The sequence below is a fragment of the Microcaecilia unicolor genome, chromosome 1, assembly GCF_901765095.1.
Source record: "Microcaecilia unicolor chromosome 1, aMicUni1.1, whole genome shotgun sequence".
NCBI classification, from domain to species: Eukaryota; Metazoa; Chordata; class Amphibia; order Gymnophiona; family Siphonopidae; genus Microcaecilia; species Microcaecilia unicolor.
In genome coordinates, this window is record NC_044031.1 from 6,858,752 (window position 1) to 6,882,972 (window position 24,221).

General features: G+C 45.3%; 1 protein-coding gene across 1 annotated transcript in view; it reads left to right on the forward strand.

Annotated features, from left to right (window-relative positions):
• The window catches only part of LOC115462545 (zinc finger protein 850-like), a 58,972-nt gene extending 35,277 nt beyond the window's left edge, over positions 1-23,695 (forward strand). The window contains exon 6 of the mRNA XM_030192543.1: positions 22,513-23,695. Within this exon, the coding sequence (XP_030048403.1) occupies positions 22,513-23,585 (1,073 nt within the window). The 3' untranslated portion in view covers positions 23,586-23,695. The remainder of the gene's footprint in view (positions 1-22,512) is intronic.
• Positions 23,696-24,221: the final 526 nt, after the last annotated feature.

The following is a 24,221-nucleotide window of genomic DNA, read 5'->3' on the forward strand; positions in this document are numbered from 1 at the left end:
GTGACCTGTTACATAGATCAAGGGGAACAGGGCTCGCACACGGGGATGTTAAATGAAAAGGGGAGTCTCAGGATGCCACAAGAGACAACATGAAACATATTGGGGGGGGCAGGGCAGGAAAAAGAAAAGGAAGCGTAAAAGAAAGAGGAGGAGGAGCCATAGGGGCGGCTCGAGTAGTGTTAGCAGCTCCGGTATGTCACCGTCCCCCTCCTCATCGGAGGACGAGGGAGGGGCACCGAGAAACGCAAGGGGAAATGGTACTGCCCTGCCTCAATTATGAAGAGGGTCCCCGAAGCCAAAAAAAGGGGTTAAAATATAGTGCGTTGATTCTCCTTGCCCCTGCCCTCCCCTCCATGTCCAGCGATTCTCCTCTGCCCCTCCCCTCCACGTCCAGTGATTTCTCTCGCCCCTGCCCTCCCCTCCCATCTATGTCCAGCGATTCTCCTCTGCCCTACTGTCCTATCCATATCCAATGATTCTCTTTTGCCCCCTATTCTCCCCTCCCATCCATGTCCAGTGGCTTGCCCCAGCTCCCCCTTTTCAGTCCCCGAGTTCGAGTTCCAACCCAGCCCCACCTGCCCGCCCTCAGCTCCCCGACAGCCGTCCTCTCTGTTCCTGACGCCCTGCGTTTAAACTTTTTATTTTAAGTCGCATTGACTGCACTGAAAACAGCACAACGGACTCGCCTCTAGCCTTTCCCTTCCCTCTCAGTGTCCCGCCCTCGCGGAAACAGGAAATACATCAGAAGAAGGCAATAAGCTATGGAAATATTTCCCATCACTTTGATTGCAAGAAACGTTCAAACACACCTTGATAAGTTGCCTATACATGTCTGGTACAATGGACGTAGTTAGGTGGGTGTTAGGAGTAAATTCAAGAGACTGAGATTGCAGTCCATACACTGTAGCTTAGGAGTCAGTTTCATTACTAGAATCAGGTAACTCCTCTAAAGAACGTTTTAATGTTAGAAGTGCTTCTTCTCCATCTGAGCAGCAGAATCTTAATTTGGGTGTTTCTCAAGATGATTTTGCCTCCTTTTTCAAGAAAGAAATAGTAAAATCCATGTGGAATTGAGTAACCCAACATAAAAAACCTGGACACTTGCGACACAATGTAACCAAAGACCGCAATGAACACTACTTGTACCTCATTCCACCACATTATCACTTTGTATTCATTCATACCATGTGTTTGTTCAGACCGGAATTGGCTAACGTCGCTAATGGTAATATGTAAGGCACATTGAGCCTGCAAATAGGTGGGGAAATGTGGGATACAAAAGCAACAAATAATAATAACAGTTTGGGGGATAATGAAAGGAACTCTCTGACAATTAATTTAAGGGGACCACAATCAGATGAGATTCCAGTAGATCGCTATTGGAGCACTTTCTCAATGGTTGATCAAACTGTTATTGAGAAGCTCTTCTCTAAGGGGGTGTTTTACTAAGCCGCAGTAGCGTTTTTAGCACACGCTAATGATTAGAACGTGCTAAATGCTAGAGATGCCCATAGTAAAAGACCCCTTAAGTTTGCTAAAAGAGCTTGTAGACTCAAACCATGTCCAACCTACGTGTTTAAACATATGGCCTCATTTTCTTTGATTTTTCTGACTAATTTAGGCCCCCTTTTATCAAGTCACTCTAGCGGCTGCCACGCAGCAATGCTGACGGAGACCTTTTAAAGTGAATGGGCTTTGTCGGCATTACCGCGGCTTGATAAAAGGGGGGTCTTAGTGAATCAACTTTTAAAGGAAGGGAACATGCCTGTTCAATTAGGTTATATTGTGTTAATCCCTTTGTTAAAGGGACCAACATTAGATTCAAAACAATGTTTAAATTATAGACCTGAGACAGTAGTTGGGATACAGTTACAGGATTATTTACACCAGCATCATCTATTAGACAGCAGACAGGCGGGTTTCCGCCCTGGCTTTAGCCAGAAACAGTGCTATTAGCATTATTGACAGACCTGAGATGTCATTTAGACAAAGGCATGCCAACTTTGGCAATGCTGTTGAAGCTACTTTGATATTTCTTGTGATAATATACTTTTCAAGAGACTGCCGAATTGATGGCATCTTTCATCGTATCTCTCAATGGATGCTAGTGAACGATTTAAAGATTAATCGTGAAGATCACGTGATGCAGTGAGGGGAAGAAGACATGTGTTTCACCTCTCCAGGGTCCCCGTTCGCTTTACTTAAGAATTAAGCTGACTGAGACCTAGTAAGGGAGTGGAAAGGGAAATGGGACTTGATATACCGGTCTGTGCCCTGAAAAAGACAGGTTCAAATCAAGGTAAGATATACACAAAAAATGGCACGTGTGAGTTTATCTTGTTGGGCAGACTGGGTGGACCGTGCAGGTCTTTTTCTGCTGTCATCTACTATGTTACTATGTTTTGCTGTGGTTTTTTGTAACTACATTCAAAGCACTTTACATATTATATTCAGGTACTATTTGTACCAGGGGCAATGGAGGGTTAAGTGACTTACCCAGAGTCACAAGGAGCTGCCTGTGCCTGCAGTGGGAATCGAACTCAGTTCCCCAGGATCAAAGTCCTCCACTCATTCCACCAATAAGAGCCAACCTCATCAGTGATGTCACAATGGCTTGATTGCCCTATACAGTTCCCCAGGATCAAAGTCCACTGCACTAACCACTAGGCTACTCCTCCACTCATTCCACCAATAAGAGCCAACCTCATCAGTGATGTCACAATGGCTTGATTGCCTGATACTTGGCTCACTTCTGCTATTGTGATGTCATAAGGGAAAGGGGGAAGAAGGAAAGGGAAATGGGACTTGATGTACCATCTTTCTGAGGTTTTTGCAACTACATTCAAAGCAGTTTTACATATATTCAGGTACTTATTTTGTACCAGGGGCAATGGAGGGTTAAGTGACTTTCCCAGAGTCACAAGGAGCTGCCTGTGCCTGCAGTGGGAATCGAACTCAGTTCCCCAGGATCAAAGTCCTCCACTCATTCCACCAATAAGAGCCAACCTCATCAGTGATGTCACAATGGCTTGATTGCCCTATACAGTTCCCCAGGATCAAAGTCCACTGCACTAACCACTAGGCTACTCCTCCACTCATTCCACCAATAAGAGCCAGCCTCATCAGTGATGTCACAATGGCTTGATTGGCCGATACTTGGCTCACTTCTGATATTGTGATGTCATAAGGGAAATGGGACTTGATATACTGCCTTTCTGTGGTATTTTGCAACTACATTCAAAGCGGTTTACATAGTATATTCAGGTACTTATTTGTACCTGGGGCAATGGAGGGTTAAGTGACTTGCCCGGAGTCACAAGGAGCTGCAGTGAGAATTGAACTCAGTTCCCCAGGATCAAAGTCCACTGCACTAACCACTAGGCTACTCCTTTTGAACATTATAGCTGTAAGAACCTGCATGGACAAATATATCCGAACCTTAAGCGGAGAGATGACAAGCAGAACTCAGAAAACGGTTGATGCGAACCGCAAAAAAAATCAAACTATGTGGAAGTTAGGCAATCGCATAAGTAATACCAAATTACCTGGTTTTGACCTGTACATATACAGATATACACATGTATCCTAGTTTGTAATGTTATTAGTCCAGTAATCTAGTTTAACTGGTGCCCAGGCAGCTGCCTAGGTATAGCTTTGTATTCCTATGTATTACATTATTTTAGCTAATATTAGTAGAAGACATACTTTTTGCTAAAACCTGAACTGCATTCTCAGTAAGGTTAGAGTAAAGGTCAAATTCCTCATATTCCTTCCTATCTGGTAAGGAGGCTTCAGCCTACTACTACTACTTAACATTTCTAAAGCGCTACTAGGGTTACGCAGCGCTGTACAATTTAACATGGAAGGACAGTCCCAGCTCAAGGAGCTTACAATCTAAAAGACAGGTGCACAATCTAGAGACAAGTGAGGCTTCCGCCAGAGACCAGTTTTCCCCAGGTAATTAAAGAAGCCTCAGCCAGAAACCAGTTCTACTACTACTACTACTATTTAACATTTCTAGAGCGCTACAAAGTGTACGCAGCGCTGTACAAACACAGAAGAAAGACAGTCCCTGCTCAAAGAGCTTACAATCTAATAGACAAAAAGTAAAGCATTTAAATTTAAAATATTTAAGCAGTCAAGCACAAGAGAACAGTCACAGAAGGACAGAAGATGTTGAAGGGTGGTCAGTGTGATTAGGTGTAACTCTGGTTGGAGTAGTGGGAGAAGGTGATAGAAGAATAGAAATGGGTGAGGTAAAGTAATGAGTGGGTTGATAGGGAGGTTATATAAGACATGTCACTCTAGGGGTGGGTGGGTAGAGGGGTAGGGTGGGTGGAAGCAGGAGAAGGTATTCTCACTCTAGGGGTGGGTGGGTAGAGGGGTAGGGTGGGTGGAAGCAGGAGAAGGTATTCTCTGCAGCCTATCTGTGAGATGGAAAATGCTCTCTGAAGCTGCTGCTATAAGTTGTTAGTTTTCTCTCCCTGAAAGAGATCCAAGCCACACCCACGAAGTTCAAACTGTCAGTGGGGAGGGTGAGGGGAGGAAATGGCAGTGCTTGATGAAAAAGAGAGCTCAGTTTGATAGGAGATATACTATAGGATGTCATTCTGAGGCCAGGCTAAGTCTAAAGCAGGAGAAGGTATTCTCTGCAGCCTATCTGTGAGATGGAAAATGCTCTTCCCTACATAGTCAGGGATTTCCCTATTGGCTGATAGTCAGCCTGGGACGGTCAGGGCTGCCTCATGACCCAGATTGGGAAGGTAGGATAGGCTGATAGCTGAGAGTTTGTAGTAGAAACTGTCTAGCTAGCAGGCCGTAGAGGCTGTGGGTTAGTTGTGCGCAGAGCTCACAATATAGACGGCTGCCTAGCGGCCCGCATCAACGGTGAAAAAAAGCGCGTGTGGCAGGTCCCTTGCGCTAATTTCAATTTTGGTGTGTGTCCGCTATGCACGTCTGAAAAATATTTATTTTCTGACACGTGGCAGCTACTCGTGTCAAGTGGCATTGGATGCGCATAGACCATTACCGCCCGGTTACCGCATGAGACCTTACTGCTAAGTCAATGGCTTGCGGTGAGGTCTCAGACCCAAAATGGGTGTGTGCCCAAAACACGTGTGTACACTACCGCAGGCCATTTTTCAGCGCACCTTAATAAAAGGACCCCTTGGTCTCCTGTTTATTAAACCTCCTTGTCTGTTCCTGGAGGGAGGGAGAATGAGGGGTGTGGTGGTGCTGCATAGGAGAGATGGATTTGCCATTAGACAGAACTCGGAGTTAGAGGGAGAGAGAACTGCAGCTGGAGTGAGTGATGGACCTGGGGAGGCAAAAGACAGGAGGAAATTTCAAGCTTTAGGATGGGGATCATTCTTTGCAAAAACACTACAATATGCACACTCACACTCACAGTGTCCTCCACTATCCTTCCTCAGGAGTCTTTTGACCAATCAATGCAAGGGGAATAAGATATGCACACTCACACAGACACATGCAATGTCAGACTAAACACACACACACTCATTTCTGTTACTGTCCTGGAAGCTGTTTTCTCTGCAGCATCTGAGTGAAACATCCAGCCACAGGTGGCAGCAGCTGATGTGTCTCAAGATAAAGAGGGACTTGGTGCTGCCTCTCTCTGCTCTCACTCCCTGCACGTGCAGCCTAGGAAGAGACTCTATGATGTCACTCACAAGGAGGTTAGATTGAGAACAAGGAGGTTAGATTGAGAACACAGCATGAGAGGGAGACCACGCCCCTTCCATTGATTTGTCACAAGGGGAGAGGAGGCTAAGATCCCGCCCCTCTGACACTGTGATTTGTCAGATTCCACCTAGGGCGGTCCTAATGGTCCAGGGGTTCCTTCCTGCTTCTCTCTGATTCCCATTTCCCAGATCTGCCCCCAGGGATGAAGGGTAGGAGGATGGCTCTTGGGGTTTGTGCTGAGCAGGTAGGAGACTGACAGCCCAGGAAGACTCTCTGATGTCACTCACAAGGAGATTAGATTGAGGACAAGGAGGTTAGATTGAGAACAGCATGAGAGAGACTGTGATGTCACTCACAAGGAGGTTAGATTGAGAACACAGCATGAGAGAGATTCTATGATGTCACTCACAAGGAGGTTAGATTGAGGACAAGGAGGTTAGATTGAGAACAGCATGAGAGAGACTGTGATGTCACTCACAAGGAGGTTAGATTGAGAACACAGCATGAGAGAGATTCTATGATGTCACTCACAAGGAGGTTAGATTGAGGACAAGGAGGTTAGATTGAGAACACAGCATGAGAGAGACTCTATGATGTCACTCACAAGGAGATTAGATTGAGAACACAGCATGAGAGAGATTCTATGATGTCACTCACAAGGAGGTTAGATTGAGGACAAGGAGGTTAGATTGAGAACAGCATGAGAGAGACTGTGATGTCACTCACAAGGAGGTTAGATTGAGAACACAGCATGAGAGAGATTCTATGATGTCACTCACAAGGAGGTTAGATTGAGGACAAGGAGGTTAGATTGAGAACAGCATGAGAGAGACTGTGATGTCACTCACAAGGAGGTTAGATTGAGAACACAGCATGAGAGAGATTCTATGATGTCACTCACAAGGAGGTTAGATTGAGGACAAGGAGGTTAGATTGAGAACACAGCATGAGAGAGACTCTATGATGTCACTCACAAGGAGGGTAGATTGAGAACAAGGAGGTTAGATTGAGAACACAGCATGAGGGAGACCACGCCCCTTCCATTGATTGGTCACAGAACTCGTGAGTCAGGGGGAGTGGAGGACAAGATCCCACCCCTCTGACACAGCTGCTGCAGCCCCTCAGGCTCTTCTTCTGATTCTCCTCCTGCTTTACATTCTCTCTCTGACTGTCTGACACTGCTCAATCCATTCCTGGGGCTCTTTATTCTCTGCAGCTTTTCTTCCTTATTTCCTTCTCATGCAGCAGTTGCACCTCCCACTTTACCAGACTCACTTTTTGCTTCCTGAAATCTCTTTACATTTTGCTTCCTCCCTGAAATATATAGAATTTGGTTTGTGTTAGACCAAAACACATCCTACTCATGTCCAGTAGAGGAAGAAGCTGTTTTCTCTGCATAATATCTGAGTATTTGTAAACTGGAGGGAGTAGTTCCTGTTTCAGGGTCAGGATGTGGCTGGAGTTTCCTCTCTCTGTGCTTAACATTTGCTAAACTATTCCAGGAAGTGACACAAAGACATTATTACTAAAACCACCCATAGCTTTCAGTGATGATCAGTTCTCTGCTCCTTCCCTAATTCACTCCTCCGTCTGCCACCATTTAAACAGAAGCCAAGTCTTGGCTCCGACTGACCAAAGCCTAAAGCTGCCCCAGAAGTGTAGAGAGGACCAAGGGGGCCAGTACTGGAGATCGCGCTCTGGAGAAGGGCAGGAGAATGGCTCTTGGGGTTTGTGCTGAGCAGGTAGGAGACTGGCAGGAGGTGGGCAGCAGGGGATGCAGTGCCAGGCAATGCCACACACACACAAGAAGAAATGACCCTGGCACTGCTCTATCCATTCCCTGCTGTAGCCCCTCAGGCTCTTCTTCCTAATTCTCCTCCCCTCACACTGGCAGGAGGTGGGCAGCAGGGGATGCAGTGCCAGGCAATGCCACAGCAGAAGATGGGCAGCAGGGGATGCAGTGCCAGGCAATGCCACACACACACAAGAGGAAATGAGCCTGGCACTGCTCAATCCATTCCCTGCAGTAGCCCCAGACTCTTCCTGATTCTCCTCCCCTCACACTGGCAGGAGGTGGGCAGCAGGGGATGCAGTGCCAGGCAATGCCACACACACACAAGAAGAAATGAGCCTGGCACTGCTCAATCTATTCTCTGCTGTAGCCCCTGAGACTCTTCTTCCTCATTCTTCTCCCCTCACACTGACAGGAGGTGGGCAGCAGGGGATGCAGTGCCAGGCAATGCCACACACACACAAGAAGAAATGAGCCTGACACTGCTCAATCCATTCCCTGCAGCCCCTCAGGCTCTTCTTCCTTATTCTCCTCTCCTCACACAGCAGCTGCTCCTGCTTTACCAGACTCTGCTTTGCCTTCTCTTTCCTCTCTCCCTCTCCCCTGACTGTTTCTGGTTTTGTGTTTCAGGTGATGATGAGGTTTGAGGACATTGCTGTCTCTTTCTCCCAGGAGGAATGGGAGTATTTAGATGAAGGGCAGAAGGAGCTTTGGAGGGAGGTGATGAAGGAGAATTATGAGACTCTGATGTCTCTAGGTAAGGATTTCCTGTTATTCTCCCTGTTAAAATCCCTTCTCAAGCACATTAAGGAGTGACTGGCAGTGGCTGAGTCTTAGTACAGGAAGCTGGAGTGACTGATAATGAAGGATGGCGAGATGACCCACTCTATATGCAGTGAAAGCAAGCAAGAGGGAATTGGCAACACAACAGAAGTCTAGTGGGCCATGGATAGAACTGAGAGGCAGAATCTTAGGCTGAAGGAAGCAAAGTTTATTGAAGGATCCGACATGGCCTGTGTTTCAGCAAAGTGCCTATGTCAAGGGTCTATAGATAGAAATAGAGCATTAAAACTATTAGCACAGAAAATATAAATTATATAGTAAAAACATAATTGTAAAAAAGTGCACAGATACCATACGATGTTCTCGCAGCATAGCAGCAGGGGCGGATTGACCTTTCGGGCAACTGGGCAGTGCCTGAGGTCCCAGAGCAGTGGGGGGGGGGGGGCAATACTTCCTCCACACACTTCTCTGTCCTCAGGTCTGGAACTCCCTCTCTCTTACCCCCTGTCTGGCATTTTCCTTCTCTGACACCCCCCCCCCCCCCCCCCCCCGACCCCAGCGCATTTATCTCAAACGTTCCTTTCTTTGTACAGGGTTCTGGCACATCCTGTCTGCCGCTGACTGGGACCTTCTCTCTGCCAAGGGCCACCCTTGCGGAAGTAGGATTTGGGTTTCTGCCAGGTACTTGTGACCTGGATTGGCCACTGCTGGAAGCAGGATTCTGGGCTAGATGGACCATTGGTCTGGCCCAGTATAGCTATTCTTATGTTCGATCTGGGGAGGGGCTAAGCTAAATGCTTTTACCACATTTTCTGGCAATCCATTCCAGAGTTTAATTAGCTGTCCAGTGATGAACATAACATCTCATTAAGAGACTATAAACTTTTCCTCCAACCCTTATTAGAAACCCAGATATGCTAACGGCTGTTACCACCCCTGGCTACGAGTTCCAGAGCTTAACTATTCCTTGAGTGAAAAAATATTTCCTCCTGTTTGTTTGAAAAGTATTTCCGTGTAACTGCATTGAGTGTCTTCTAGTCTTTGTACTTTTTAAAAGAGTGAAAAATCGATTCACTTTTAGCCATTCTGCACCACTCTGAATTTTAAGGACATCAATCGTATCCCCCCCCCCCCCCCCCCCCTTATCCTTCTCTTTTCCACGCTGAAGAGCCCTAACCTCTTTAGCCTTTCCTCATATAAAAGGAGTTCAATCTCCTTTATCATTCTGGTCGCTCTTCTTTGAACCTTTTCTAATTCCGCTATTTTTTTTTTAGCAATTTAGAGACATTATAATATTCTTGCTCTTACTTTGAATCTCTTCCCTAATAATTCCTAGCATCCTGTTTTCTTTTTTGGCCGCCACTGGGGTCACAGGGGGGATAACAGATTGAGCTCCATCTCTAAAGTAAGGGGAGCGTGATCAGCCCACGTTTTAGGGTGGATCTGTATATCTTTCGTGCTTAGTAGTAAGTTAGGTGGGACCAACCACATGTCGATACGAGAGTGAGAGCGATGGACTGCAGAGTAGTATGTGTAATCGCGAGTGTGGGGGTGCAGCCGGCGCTAATTGTCTAACAGGTGCCATCTCCGCATAAAACTATGAAGCTTAAGACGATCCTGTCGGGAATATATTACACCCCCTGTGGAGTTGTCCAACTGCGGCTGTAGGGTAAGATTGAAATCCCCTCCCATCAGCGAGGTGCCCTCCCCGTGCTTGTAAAGGAGCCCCGCCACTTCCTCAAAAAAGGCTCCTTGACGCTCATTGGGGGCATATATATTTAGAAGGGACAATACCTCTATTCCCACCTGTAACCCACAAGAATATAGTGCCCCCTCTTATCGCGGACTATGAGGGGCATAATTGAACGCGAACGCCTATCTCCATGGGCGTTTATATCCGAAAACGGGTACGTGAAGAGGCAGGACAGACCGTATTTTCGAAAAAATGGACGTTTTTCAGCTGGGTGTTTGTTTTTTTTTAGTGATAATGGAAACTAAAAACAGCTCAAAAACGTACTAATCCGAGCCATTTGGTCGTGGGAGGTGCCACAATTCGTAGTACACTCGCCCCCCTGATATGCCAGGACACCAACTGGGCACCCTACGTCAGTGCAGTGGACTTCAGAAAAGCTCCCACATGCATAGCTCCCTTACCAAGGGTGCTGAACACCCAACCCCCCTCCCCCAAAACCAACTACCCACAAATGTACAACACTACCATAGCTCTTAGGGGTGAAGGGGGCACCTACATGTGGGTACAGTAGGTTTTGGAGACCGCCCATTTACCAGCACAAGTGTTACAGGTAGGGGGGGATGGGCTTGGGTCCTCCTGGCTGAAGTGCACTGCGGTACCCACTAAAAGGTGCTCATGAATTGGGAGTAAATGCGTTTCTTGTGCAAAAGTCACATCTGCATGTAGGCTTCGGATCTCTTTAAATAGAAATTGATGCTTTACTGGCGAATTTAACCCCTTAACATTAAATGTAAGAAAGGTAATATCATTCATGACATATCTTTGACATTAACCAAGTTAGTGCGTATTGCTAAAACTTGCAACATTATGCTAAACATCTGAGGAGTTGTCGCCATTCCAGTAGAGCAATATAACCCCCTTCCCTCCCTTCCTGCATTCCCTCCTTCATTAATCTGGCACCTCTCATTCCCAAACATGATGGCACCTTAGAAGGAAGTGACTCCCACCTTCCTGTCAATCAGAGCTTCAAACTTTTAATCCACCTGCGGCAGTCAGAGCTCCCAGTCCATAGCTCACTGGGACCAGTAGTAATGCATCTTCCAGACTTCACCAGGAGGCCTAAGCCTCTAGTAGATCTCAGTCCAAATAAATCATGTCCAATATGATCACAGTTATTTTCATGCCTTCACCTTAAAGCTTGCAGATTTTAGAGCACAGTCCGATTGCTGGGGCTGTAAGCGGCCCTTTCCCGCTGTGACCCTCTGCCAACGTGGGAGAGCGTCTTTTGGTAGGGTTTAGGGTTACCATATGGCTCCAGAAAAAGGAGGATGGATTGAGCCAGCCGGGTTTTACTTCCATTGCTTGAAAGCAATGGAATTAAAACCCGGCGGGCTCAATTACTTCCATTGAAAGCAATGGAAGTAAAACCCGGCTGGCTCAATCCGTCCTCCTTTTTCTGGAGCCATATGGTAACCCTAGTAGGGTTGAGGAACGGTTTGTACCATTCTCTTTACCAGCAGCTGCTTCTGGGAATATTCCTGCCGCCTCTGCAATCGTCTGACTCTGATGCATCTTCCCTTCTTTATAGAATCTCAGGGCAAATGGGTAACCCCATCTATATCGAATTTCCTGAGAGCGTAGGAACTGTGTGAAGTGTTTGAGTTCTGCCCGCCTTCTCATCGTGGACACCGCTAGATCTTGGTATATTTCAATTTGATAACTGTCCCATTTAAAGTCCGCAATATTACGGGAGGCTTGCATGATTTTTTCTTTTATCTTGAAGTCTGAAAAACAGGCTATCAGGTCACGAGGTTTTTTAAATTTTTTTATTTTTTATTTGTTGCATTTTTATCCCACATTTTCCCACCTATTTGCAGGCTCAATGTGGCTTACATTATGCCGTAATGGCGATCGCCTTTTCCGGAATGAGAAATACAGAGTGGTAGTGCATTAAAGTTCACAAGTGATAGAGTAAATTAAGCAGTCCGGTATAGAGAGTTCATTACCGGAATGAGAGATAAAGTGGGATTGCTTTAAAGTTCATTAGAGACAAAGTATATAAGCAGTCAAGTATAGAGAGTTCGGTTTTGTTCAGTTCTGGTATAAATTTCGTTGTCTGGTATTTAGGATGGATCATTGTGGTAAGCCTTTTTTAACAGGTTGGTTTTAGTGATTTTTCGAAGTTTGTTAGGTCGTGCATTGTTTTTATGACGTTTGGTATTGTATTCCATAGTTGCGTGCTTATGTAGGACAAGCTGGATTCATATGTTGATTTATATTTTAGTCCTTTGCAGCTGGGGTAGTGGAGATTCAGGAATGTGCATGCTGACCTTTTTGTGTTCCTGGTTGGTAAATCTATAAGGTCTGAAATGTAGAACGGGGCTTCGCCGTGAATGATTTTATGAACCAGATTTTATTGGATCTTGGGACCCCTGTGTGTTTGCTCTATGCGGATTTCTGCAGGGTCTAGTGTTATCAGTACCTCTGCCAGCAATTCACTTGCCATTTTTTGTATCAAAGCCTCGCAGTCAGAATATAATGGTGTGTCGGCCAGGCCCTGAAAGCGTATATTACATCATCGGCTTCAGTTCTCCAAGTCTTCAATCTTATCCCATATTTGATGCGTCTCAGCCTGTGCCTCCTTGCTTTGCTGGGTTAACGTGGTAAGAAACTCTGCATGTTCTTCAAGTCGCTCTTCTGCCTCCTCCATCGGCGCCCCAACACCCTGATCTCACCTCTCAGATCTGCCCCTAATAGGCCAAGTCATTGTGTGCCGCTTTCAGGTCTGTCTTTATCTCTTGCAGCCATTGCTTTATCTCTTGTAGGGGCTCCGAATCTATGGATCCACCAGAGAGGAACAGCAGTGGCGAACTCTGGGTAACTCGTTGCGCCTACGGATTGGGCACTCGCGCTTCTCTGTCGTCCACATGGGTTGATGCGGTGAGTCCCGCATATTCGAACCCGGACAAATCTGGCTTCGATGCCTGGGAAGTCATCTGGTTACGACTAAGGAGCGTTTCTATTACGCTTCTGTGTTCAGCTATTTATTGAGTGCAACAGCTGCGGTGGTGCTTGTTTTTGCTCAAAGACTAGCCGGAGCTCTCTGCCTAGGCAGCCATCTCATTCAGTGACGTCACTTCCTCCAGCCACACCCTGCTCTTGGTGTCTGTAACAGTTTCACTCCTTGCCTCCTGCTTTCAGTCTAGCCCTGCTCTTGAGTCTTGTTACAGTTAAACCCTGTTTCTGCTTTCTGCTATGCCAAGCTGTGTTCCTGCCTTCTGCTAAAGCCAAGCTCTGTTCCTGAATCCTACTCCAGTTGCCAAGCCAAGTCTGTTCCTGAATCCTGTTCCTGCCTTGTTTATAGTCTTGCTTCTGTTTGTTCTTGTTGCCTCGCTCCTGCCCTGCTTTGCCTGTGTTGTTGTGCCTTGCCTTGTCTCATTCAGTCTAGTCCTGTCCGGATCCAGTCCTTGCCTTGTCTTGGTCTTGCCCTTTTCTGGACCCAGTTTTCATCTAGTTCTGTGTCTTGCCTTGTATTGCCTGGGTGCCAGTCCCAGTTTTAATCCAGTTCCGAGTCTGCCTGTCCTGTCTGGGTTCCAGTTCTGCCTTTTTCTCCTTGTCTTGCCTGGATCTAGTCTTTGTCTTGTCCATTGTGCCTTGTTACCTCTGTCCTGCCTTGTTGAGTCTCCTTGTTTATTCTAGTCCTGTCTTGTCTAGTCCAGTCTTGCCTGTTCTTGATTTTGTCTTCAGCCCAGTCTGTTTTGAATCCTGCTTGTGCCAGCCCAGGTGACTTGTCTGCCAAAGCTCCAGCTTTGGTCCAAGGGCTCACCTTACCTGAATCCATGACATCAAGACTCCGATGTCTATTATACCAATGTGGAAAGACCAACAAGGAGCTTTTAAATATCAACTTGAGGGAGATCATCAGGCTTATTTTTGAAAGAGAAGGACGACCATCTTTCGTCACAAATCGGAAGATGGACGTCCTTAACACAGGGTCGTCCAAATCGGTATAATTGAAAGCCGATTTTGGTCGTCCCCAACTGCTTTTTGTCACAGGAACGACCAAAATTCATGGGGGTGTGTCAAAGGCGTAGCGAAGGCTGGACGTGGGCGTGTCTAACACTTGGACGTCCTCGACCCACAATTGAAAAAAACAAGGACGTCCTTGACGAACACTTGGGCGACTTTACTGGTCGTGTTTTTCTTACGACCTAGCCACTAAAAGGTGCCTGAAATGACCAAATGACCACCGGAGGGAATCGTGGATGACCTCCTCTGACTCCCCCAGTGGTCACTAACCCCCTCCCACCCTCAAAAAAACACCTTTTAAAATATTTTGTGCCAGCCTCTATGCCAGCCTCAGATGTCATACTCAGGTCCATCACAGCAGTATGCAGGTCCCTGGAGCAGTTTTAGTGGGAACTGCAGTGCACTTCAGGCAGGCAGACCCAGGTCCATACTAATACTACTACTTAATACCCCCCCCCCCTCCTGGTTCTCTTCCTACCTCTCCCTCCGCACCTTCAGTGTTCACTCTGGTGGATCCTCTTCTACTTCTATCCCTCTGCCTGTCGGCGTACCTCAGGGTTCTGTTCTTGGTCCCCTCCTCTTTTCTATCTACACTTCTTCCCTTGGTTCATTAATCTTATCCCATGGCTTTTCCTACCATCTCTATGCTGATGACTCCCAAATCTACATTTCTACCCCTGATATCTCACCTTGCATCCAAACCAAAGTTTCAGCGTGCTTGTCTGACATTGCTTGTCTGGATGTCTCAACGCCACCTGAAATTAAACATGACCAAAACCGAGCTTCTCATTTTTCCCCCCAAACCCACCTCCCCACTCCCCCCATTTTCTATTTCTGTTGATGTCTCTCTCATTCTCCCTGTCTCCTCATCTCGAAACCTTGGGGTTATCTTTGACTCTTCTCTCTCCTTCTCTGCTCATATCCAGCAGATCGCCAAGACCTATCATTTCTTTCTTTACAACATCCGTACAATCCGCCCCTTTCTTTCCGAGCACTCTACCAAAACCCTCATCCACACCCTTGTCACCTCTCGTTTAGACTACTGCAATCTGCTTCTTGCTGGCCTCCCACTTAGTCACCTCTCCCCTCTCCAGTCGGTTCAAAACTCTGCTGCCCGTCTCATCTTCCGCCAGGGTCGCTTTACTCATACTACCCCTCTCAAGACCCTTCACTGGCTCCCTATCCGTTTTCGCATCCTGTTCAAACTTTTTCTACTAACCTATAAATGTATTCACTCTGCTGCTCCCCAGTATCTCTCCACACTCGTCCTTCCCTACACCCCTTCCCGTGCACTCCGCTCCATGGATAAATCCTTCTTATCTGTTCCCTTCTCCACTACTGCCAACTCCAGACTTCGCGCCTTCTGTCTCGCTGCACCCTACGCCTGGAATAAACTTCCTGAGCCCCTATGTCTTGCCCCATCCTTGGCCACCTTTAAATCTAGACTGAAAGCCCACCTCTTTAATATTGCTTTTGACTCATAACCACTTGTAACCACTCGCCTCCACCTACCCTCCTCTCTTCCTTCCCGTTCACATTAATTGATTTGATTTGCTTACTTTATTTATTTTTTGTCTATTAGATTGTAAGCTCTTTGAGCAGGGACTGTCTTTCTTCTATGTTTGTGCAGCGCTGCATATGCCTTGTAGCGCTATAGAAATGCTAAATAGTAGTAGTAGTAGAAACTTCAAACAGCCCAGAACACAGCAGCCAGACTCATCTTCGGGAAACCAAAATACGAAAGTGCGAAACCACTACGAGAGAAGCTACACTGGCTCCCACTCAAGGAACGCATCACTTTCAAAGTATGCACACTAGTCCACAAAATCATTAATGGTGAAGCCCCAGCCTACATGTCTGACTTAATAGACCTACCCCCCAGAAATGCCAAAAGATCATCCCGAACTTTCCTTAACCTCCACTTCCCAAATTGCAAAGGCATAAAATACAAAGTGATGCACACATCAACCTTTTCCTATATGAGCACGCAATTCTGGAATAAACTACCACGAAACTTAAGAACGACCTACGAACTAACCAAATTCCGCAAACTACTAAAGACTCATCTCTTTGAAAAAATCTATCAAAAGGATCAAAGCACATGAAGTCCACAAACACAGTTGGCAATGCATCAACACATTCTCGTAATACTTTTATCCCCGTAATTCTACTACACCCAGCCTTTTTCTCTTCTCCATGTTCTCTCCCCCTTATCGATACCTGGACATTGTTTTAACTCTACTCCTCACAATGTAACTATAATCATGTTATAACTTATTGTACTTCCATCGTTACAATGTATTGCAAGCCACACTGAGCCCGCAAATAGGTGGGAAAATGTGGGATACAAAAGCAATAAAATAAATAAATAATAAACTCTAACGGAAATCACAAAGGAAATCAAACACAGCCTCCAAATCATGAATTAATGGGCGGATGCATTTCAATTAAAACTCAACGCAGAAAAAACACAATGTCTCATCCTCTCATCACAATATAATATGAACAAACCCACCACTATAAACACCCCAAACTACACCCTTCCTGTTTCAGATAGCCTGAAAATTCTCGGAGTCACAATTGACCAAAACCTCACACTAGAAAGGCAAGCGAAAAATACAACAAAGAAAATGTTCCACTCAATGTGGAAACTCAAAAGAGTAAATTTTTATGTATTTATTTTATTTATAGCATTTATACCCCGCTCTTTCCCGCTTGATAGCAGGCTCAGTGCGGCTTACAAGCTATGGTGCAAGATACATAGAGATAACACAAAGTGTGGTACAAGATATGGTACAGAGTGTTACACCTTTCTTCCCAAGGGAAATATTCCGTAGCCTGGTACAATCAATGGTGCTATGCCACCTAGATTACTGCAATGCAATCTATGCTGGATGCAAAGAACAAATCATTAAGAAACTCCAAACTGCCCAAAACACAGCAGCCAGACTCATATTTGGAAAAACGAAATAGGAAAGCGCCAAACCCCTAAGAGAAAAACTACACTGGCTCCCACTTAAAGAACATATTACGTTCAAAATTTGCACAATGGTTCATAAAATCATTTACGGCGAGGCCCCGGTCTACGTCAGACTTCATAGACTTACCAACCAGGAACACAAAAAGGTCAGCACACACATTCCTGAATCTCCACTACCCCAGCTGCAAAGGACTAAAATATAAATTAACATATGCATCCAGCTTCTCCTACATAAGCACGCAACTATGGAATGCATTACTAAATGCCATAAAAACAACGCACGACCTAACTAACTTCCGAAAATCACTAAAAACCAACCTATTCAATAAGGCATGCCACAATGATGCATCCTAAACACCAGACAACGAAACTTATACCAGAACTGGACAAAACTGAACTCTCTATACTTGACTGCTTCAGCTACTTTGTCACAAATGAACTTTAACGCAATACCACTCTATTTCTCATTCTGAATATGAATTCTCTATATTTGACTGCTTAATCTACCACTTCACTTATGAACTTTAATGCAATACGTCTTTGTATTTCTCATTCCGGAAATGGCGATCGCCATTATGGAATAATGTAAGCCACATTGAGCCTGCAAATAGGTGGGAAAATGCGAGATACAAATGCAACAAATAAAATAAATAAATAAAGTCGAAAATACTTTTTCCATTATTTCGTCAACCCAACATATTTCGGCATTCAGGGGTAGAATTATAAATTGTAAAATGAACAAACAATCCTCTTAAAGATAAACAGAAATAAAGAGGTATAAGAATCTTCTTACAATACCATATGGACATAACTAAAACCAAAATCAGAAGATGGCTGCTGGCTTTCGCGACTAGCTGCAGCACTGTCCTACCTGATGCCTAAAAGAAGAGGAAGGGCAGCTGCCCGCGCCCCCCCCAGACCCCTTCCCAGATACCTGGACCGATTGATCGGTTCGTGATGCTGCAGAGGGCTAGTGGAAACGACCCCGGGACCGGCCCGAAATTAGACGCTGGTGATGTTGAGGAGCTTTCGGCGTCTTTCGGGCCAGAAACAACTCTGAGTCCCGAGGAGAGGATTCCGCCCCCGCAACCAGCGGTAACGAGTTCCCCGCTCTTGGGGGCGACGGCTTCTTCCCGAAGGGGTACTTTGACGTCGGACTCGCTGGGGACCCAAGTACAGCTTGAAGCAGCGGGAGAAAAGAGGCAAATGCCTCTAGAAGAAACTCGTTTGCCTGGAGAGATATTGCGAGGTATGGAAGCGACTGGTGAGAAGTAAGCTGAAAAAGAAATTATATTTCCCGCTGGCTTGACTACCAAACCGAAGGAGGTAACTTTACATTCATTATGGGATCTTATGTCCCAGCTGGGACAAACGTTTCTTTCCTGTGCAACTAAACAAACTCAGCTAACAAATGAGATGGAACAGAGGATTGAAAAACAAAGAATAGAAGTTGAAAAAATGGTTCCTAGGCTAGATACAATGGAACAAACTATAAAAAGGGTAGAAAATATACAACTGTCTATTGTTAAAGATGTGTCTAGTTTAAGAATTAAGACTGAGAATTTTGAGAACTATATCAGGAATCAAAATCTGCGTTTTGTTAATTTTCCCTATATACCGTTGATAAAACCTGGGGACATGCTAAGAAGATACCTGCTTGAAAATTTGTGTATACCAGAGACTAATTTACTGCCTTTTTCAAAGGTTTTTTGACCTCCCTCAAAAAATGACAGCACAACCTTTACAACAGAGTTTGGATGTAACAGCTCTCCTTGAGACATCGGATACTCAACAGGCCACGGCGGCGACTTTGGTCGCAACCGTGGCCTTAGCTCCTGATAAACAATGGTTGTTGCAGATGTTTTTTTAAGCATAGGGAGAAACCATTTCTTGGTCTTTGAATTTCCTTATTTCCGGATTTCTCAAGAGAGACTCAAAAGAAAAGGAAACCATTTCTCACAATGAAACCGGCAGTAATTCAAGCAGCAGGTACCTTCTTTTTGAGGTACCCCTGCAAGTGCATAATAAGGATTGATCATGTCAAATATGTATTTATGGTTCCATCTCAGCTTTCAAAACTTATCGCTTCCAAGATGACAACTGGATTATCATGAATATTATATCACCAATCCCTTCGCGAAAGCTATTTCCTTTAAATTTTTCTTTTGCTTAGTCTCCTCTATTATTGATGTAGGAATCCCATTTCTGGACTTGAGTGATAAATTTGAAATAGCTGTTGCTATAATTTAGGAATTATGTAAAGACTAGTAAAAAAGGCCCGTTTCTGACACAAATGAAACGGGCGCTAGCAAGTTTTTCCTCGGAGTGTGTATGTTTGGGAGAGTGTATGTGAGAGTGACTGTTTGAGAGTCAGAGTGAAAGTGTGAGTCCAATCCATGCTCCTCTGTCACCTGGCCCCTCCATTCATCCCTATCCAGCAATTCCTCTCTCCCTGAGTCCTGCCCTTCCAATCCATGCTCCTCTGTCACCTGGTCCCTCCATTCATCCCTATCCAGCAATTCCCCTCTCTGCCTGAGGCCTGCCCTGCAATTCATATGCATCCATGCCCATCTGTGCCCTCCATTCATCCCTATCCAGCAATTCCCCTCTTCCTGAGTCCTGCCCTTCCAATCCATGCTCCTCTGTCACCTGGCCCCTCCATTCATCCCTATCCAGCAATTCCCCTCTCTGCCTGAGGCCTGCCCTGCAATCCATATGCATCCATGCCCATCTGTGCCCTCCATTCATCCCTATCCAGCAATTCCCCTCTTCCTGAGTCCTGCCCTTCCAATCCATGCCCATCCATGCTCCTTTGTCACCTGGCCCCTCCATTCATCCCTATCCAGCAATTCCCCTCTCTCCTTGAGGCCTGCCCTGCAATCCTTATCCATCCATGCCCATCTGTCCCCTCCATTCATCCCTTTCCAGCAATTCCCCTCTCTCCCTGAGCCCTGCCCTCCCAATCCATGCCCATCCATGCTCCTCTGTCCCCTGCCCCCTCCATTCATCCCTTTCCAGCAATTCCCCTCTCTCCCTGAGCCCTGCCCTCCCAATCCATGCCCATCCATGCTCCTCTGTCCCCTGCCCCCTCCATTCATCCCTTTCCAGCAATTCCCCTCTCTCCCTGAGCCCTGCCCTCCCAATCCATGCCCATCCATGCTCCTCTGTCCCCTGCCCCCTCCATTCATCCCTTTCCAGCAATTCCCCTCTCTCCCTGAGCCCTCCCCTCCCAATCCATGGCCATCCACGCTCCTCTGTCCCCTGCCGCCTCCATTCATCCTTTTCCAGCAAGTCCTCTCTCTCCCTTCCATGACCCCCCCTCACATCCATGCTCCTCTCTCTCCCATGTCACAGCCTGGCCCGCCCTCTTCTTCCCCCCCCCCCCCTTGGCATCCATGCTGTCGTTTCTCCCCTGCCCTCCCGCTCCCATTGTTGTACTTTACTGGCCACCCTCTTCTGTCCCCCCAACATGCGGTTTTTTTTTTTTTTTCTTCTTGTAAAATTTACCTCCGTGGCGGTTCCGGCAGCGAAGCGTCAGGGAAGGAGGCGGCGCTCTCGACGTCTAGGTTTCCCTTCGCTGTGTTCCGCCTTCTTTTGACATCATCTTTGACGTCAGAAGAAGGCGGAACACAGCGAAGGGAAGGCTAGACGTCGAGAGCGCCACCTCCTTCCCTGACGCTTCGCTGCCGAGCGATTGGTTGTGTCATTGCTCCGCCCTCGACGTCATGACGTTTGACACGTGGGCGGGGCAGACACAATGCGATCTCACCCCCTTCACTTTGCTAAGAGAGGCTTCATTAGAACGTTGGAGGTGCGTTTTATATAGAGAGATTTTTCTTTAATCGTATCACTTTCCTTCAAGAGTTTGTACTTGATTATAAATATTGTAAACTATATAAAAAAACACATAGCACCCCACAGACCCCTCCCTTAAAAATATATTAAAAATGTTTATCTAGGTGGCTTTAGGTGGATTGTTTGTCCATTTAACGATTTCATAATTACTGGCTCATCATTGCTGCTTTTTCCTTGTGATACATTTTGATGGCAGCATTTTCGACCTCCTGTTTTTTGTGTCCTACAATAATACTCAATTCTCTTTCTTTTATTTAGAACAAGAGGATCCTAAAAACAGTAATTCAGAGACACATCACTGGAAGCTCAGTGAGAAGCCTGAAGAAGAAAAGATGTTATCAGAAAGAGAGAAAGAGGAAACTTCTTCCAGTTCTGACTGGGGAGAAAAGGAAAAGAATCAAAATAAACAAAAACCTTCACCAGGAGGCTCAGCTCTGTGTGAAAACAGTACCAGTAATCTCAAACAGACAGGAGAAGAGGAGAGAAACCAGATGAGAGATCAAAGCTGTCCCTGTGATATTTGTGAGATATTCCTCAGCAATTATTTTGTTCTAAAATCACTTCTTAGATCTGATACTGAAGACAGACCATCTACATGTACGGACAATGGGGAAAACGTCAGTCAAAAGACAGAACTACAGGGACAACAGAAAACAGTCATAAAAGAGAAACCTTTTACATGTTCTGAATGTGGGAAAGGTTTCAGTAGGAAGAAAGAGCTAATGCAACCCAAGAAAACTAATAAAGGAACTACAATGTGTACAAGTACAGAACATGGGAAAAGCTTTATGAACAAAGCAGACATTATAAAACATAAAAAAAACATCACTGATGCGAGAATGTCTTCATGTCCTGGATGTGAGAAAAGCTCCAACAAGGAAGAAAATTTCCACCAAGGACAGAGCTCAGTTTCAAGTGCTGAATGTCAGAAAAGCTTTAGTCAAGAGGAAGCAGTCATAGATCATCAAAAAGCTCAAACTGCTGGGGAACCAGACACTTCTACTAAATCTGAACAAATATTTTGCAGGAAGGCAACACTCTCAAAATACCAGGAAATCAAGAAAAATGAGAGATTATATACTTCTGCTGACAGTGGTATAAGTGCTTGTTGGAAAGGAAACCTCAAAATGCGCAAGAGACTTCATTCAGTATTGAAACCATTTACGTTTACTATGTGTGGTAAAAGCTTCACTACAGACAGTCTCGGAGACCACCCGAAATCTGACACTGGAATGAACCCATTTACCTGTACTGACTGTAATACAAGCTTTAGTCAGAAAGAACACCTCACAAAACACAAGAGAATCCACAGCATTGAGCGATTTCCAGGTAGTGAGTGTGGTAAAAGCTTAAGTACGAAGGGAAAACTGATAAGACACCAGAGAATCCACACAGGAGAGAAGCCATTTACATGTACTGAGTGTGGTAAAAGCTTTAATGCGAATGGAAATCTGACCGTACACCAGAGAATCCACGTAGGAGAGAAGCCATTTACATGTACTGAGTGTGGTAAAAGCTTTAGTAGCAAGGGAGCACTTACCATACACCAGAGAATCCATACAGGAGAGAAGCCATTTACATGTACTGAGTGTGGTAAAAGCTTTACTGAGAAGAAAACACTGACCAAACATCAGAAAATCCACAGAGGAGAGAAGCCATTTACATGTATTGAGTGTGGTAAAAGCTTTACTGAGAAGAAAACACTGACCAGACACCAGAAAATCCATACAGGAGAGAAGCCATTTATATGTAATCAGTGTGATAAAAGCTTTAGCGTAATGGGAAGTCTGATCATACACCAGAGAATCCACACAGGGGAGAATCTGTTTACATGTAATGAGTGTGGTAAAAGCTTTAATAAAAAGGGAACACTGATCAGACACCAGAGAATCCACACAGGAGAGAAGCCATTTACATGTACTGACTGTGGTAAAAGCTTTACTCAGAAGAATATACTGACCATACATCAGAGAATCCACACAGGAGAAAAGCCATTTACATGTACTGAGTGTGGTAAAAGCTTTACTCAGAAGAATACACTGACCATACATCAGAGAATCCACACAGGAGAAAAGCCATTTACATGTACTGAGTGTAGTAAAAGCTTTAGTAAAAAGGAAACACTGATCACACACCAGAAAATCCACACAGGAGGGAAGCCATTTATATGTAATCAGTGTGGTAAAAGCTTTAGTGTAATGGGAAATTGGATCGTACACCAGAGAAGACACACAGGTGAGAAGCCGTTTACATGTAGTGAGTGTGGTAAAAGCTTTAGCTTAAAGGAAACACTGACCATACATCAGAGAATCCACACAGGGGTGAATCTGTTTACATGTAGTGAGTGTGGTAAAAGCTTTACTGAGAAGAAAACACTGACCAAACACCAGAGAATCCACACAGGAGAGAAGCCATTTATATGTAATCAGTGTGGTAAAAGCTTTAGCGTAATGGGAAGTCTGACCATACACCAGAGAATTCACTCAGGAGAGAAGCCATTTGCATGTACTGAGTGTGGTAAAAGCTTTAATAAAAAGGGAACACTGATCACACATCAGAAAATCCATACAGGTGAGAAGCCGTTTACATGTAGTGAGTGTGGTAAAAGCTTTACTGAGAAGAGAAGACTGACCATACATCAGAGAATCCACACAGGAGAAAAGCCATTTTCATGTCCTGAGTGTGGTAAAAGCTTTATTGCGAAGGGAGCACTGACCCAGCACCAGAGAATCCACATAGGAGTGAAGTGATTTCTATTTTGTGAGTTGCAAAAGCTTTAGTAGGAAACAAACACTGACCACACACCAGAAAACCCACACCGGACTGAAACGGTCCATCCAGTCTGCCCAACACGATAAACTCATATATACTACTTTATATGTATACCTGACCTTGATTTGTATCTGCCATTTTTAGGGCACAGACCGTAGAAGTCTGCCCAGCACTAGCCTCGCCTCCCAACCACCGGTGCTGCCACCTAATCTCTGCTACGCTTCTGAGGAGCCATTCCTTCTGAACAGGATTCCTTTATGTTTATCCCACGCTTTTTTGAATTCCATTACCGTTTTCATCTCCACCACCTCCCGTGGGAGGGCATTCCAAGTATCCACCACTCTCTCTGAGAAAAAATACTTCCTGACATTCTTGAGTCTGCCCCCCTTCAAACTCATTTTATGTCCTCTAGTTCTACCACCTTTCCGTCTCCGGAAAAAGTTTGTTTGCGGATTAATACCGTTCAAATATTTGAACGTCTGTATCATATCTCCTCTTTTTCTCCTTTCCTCCAGGGTATACATGTTCAGGTCAGCAAGTCTCTCCTCATACGTCTTGCAATGCAAATCCCAACTATTTTTGTAGCTTTTCTTTGCACCGCTTCAATTAGTTTT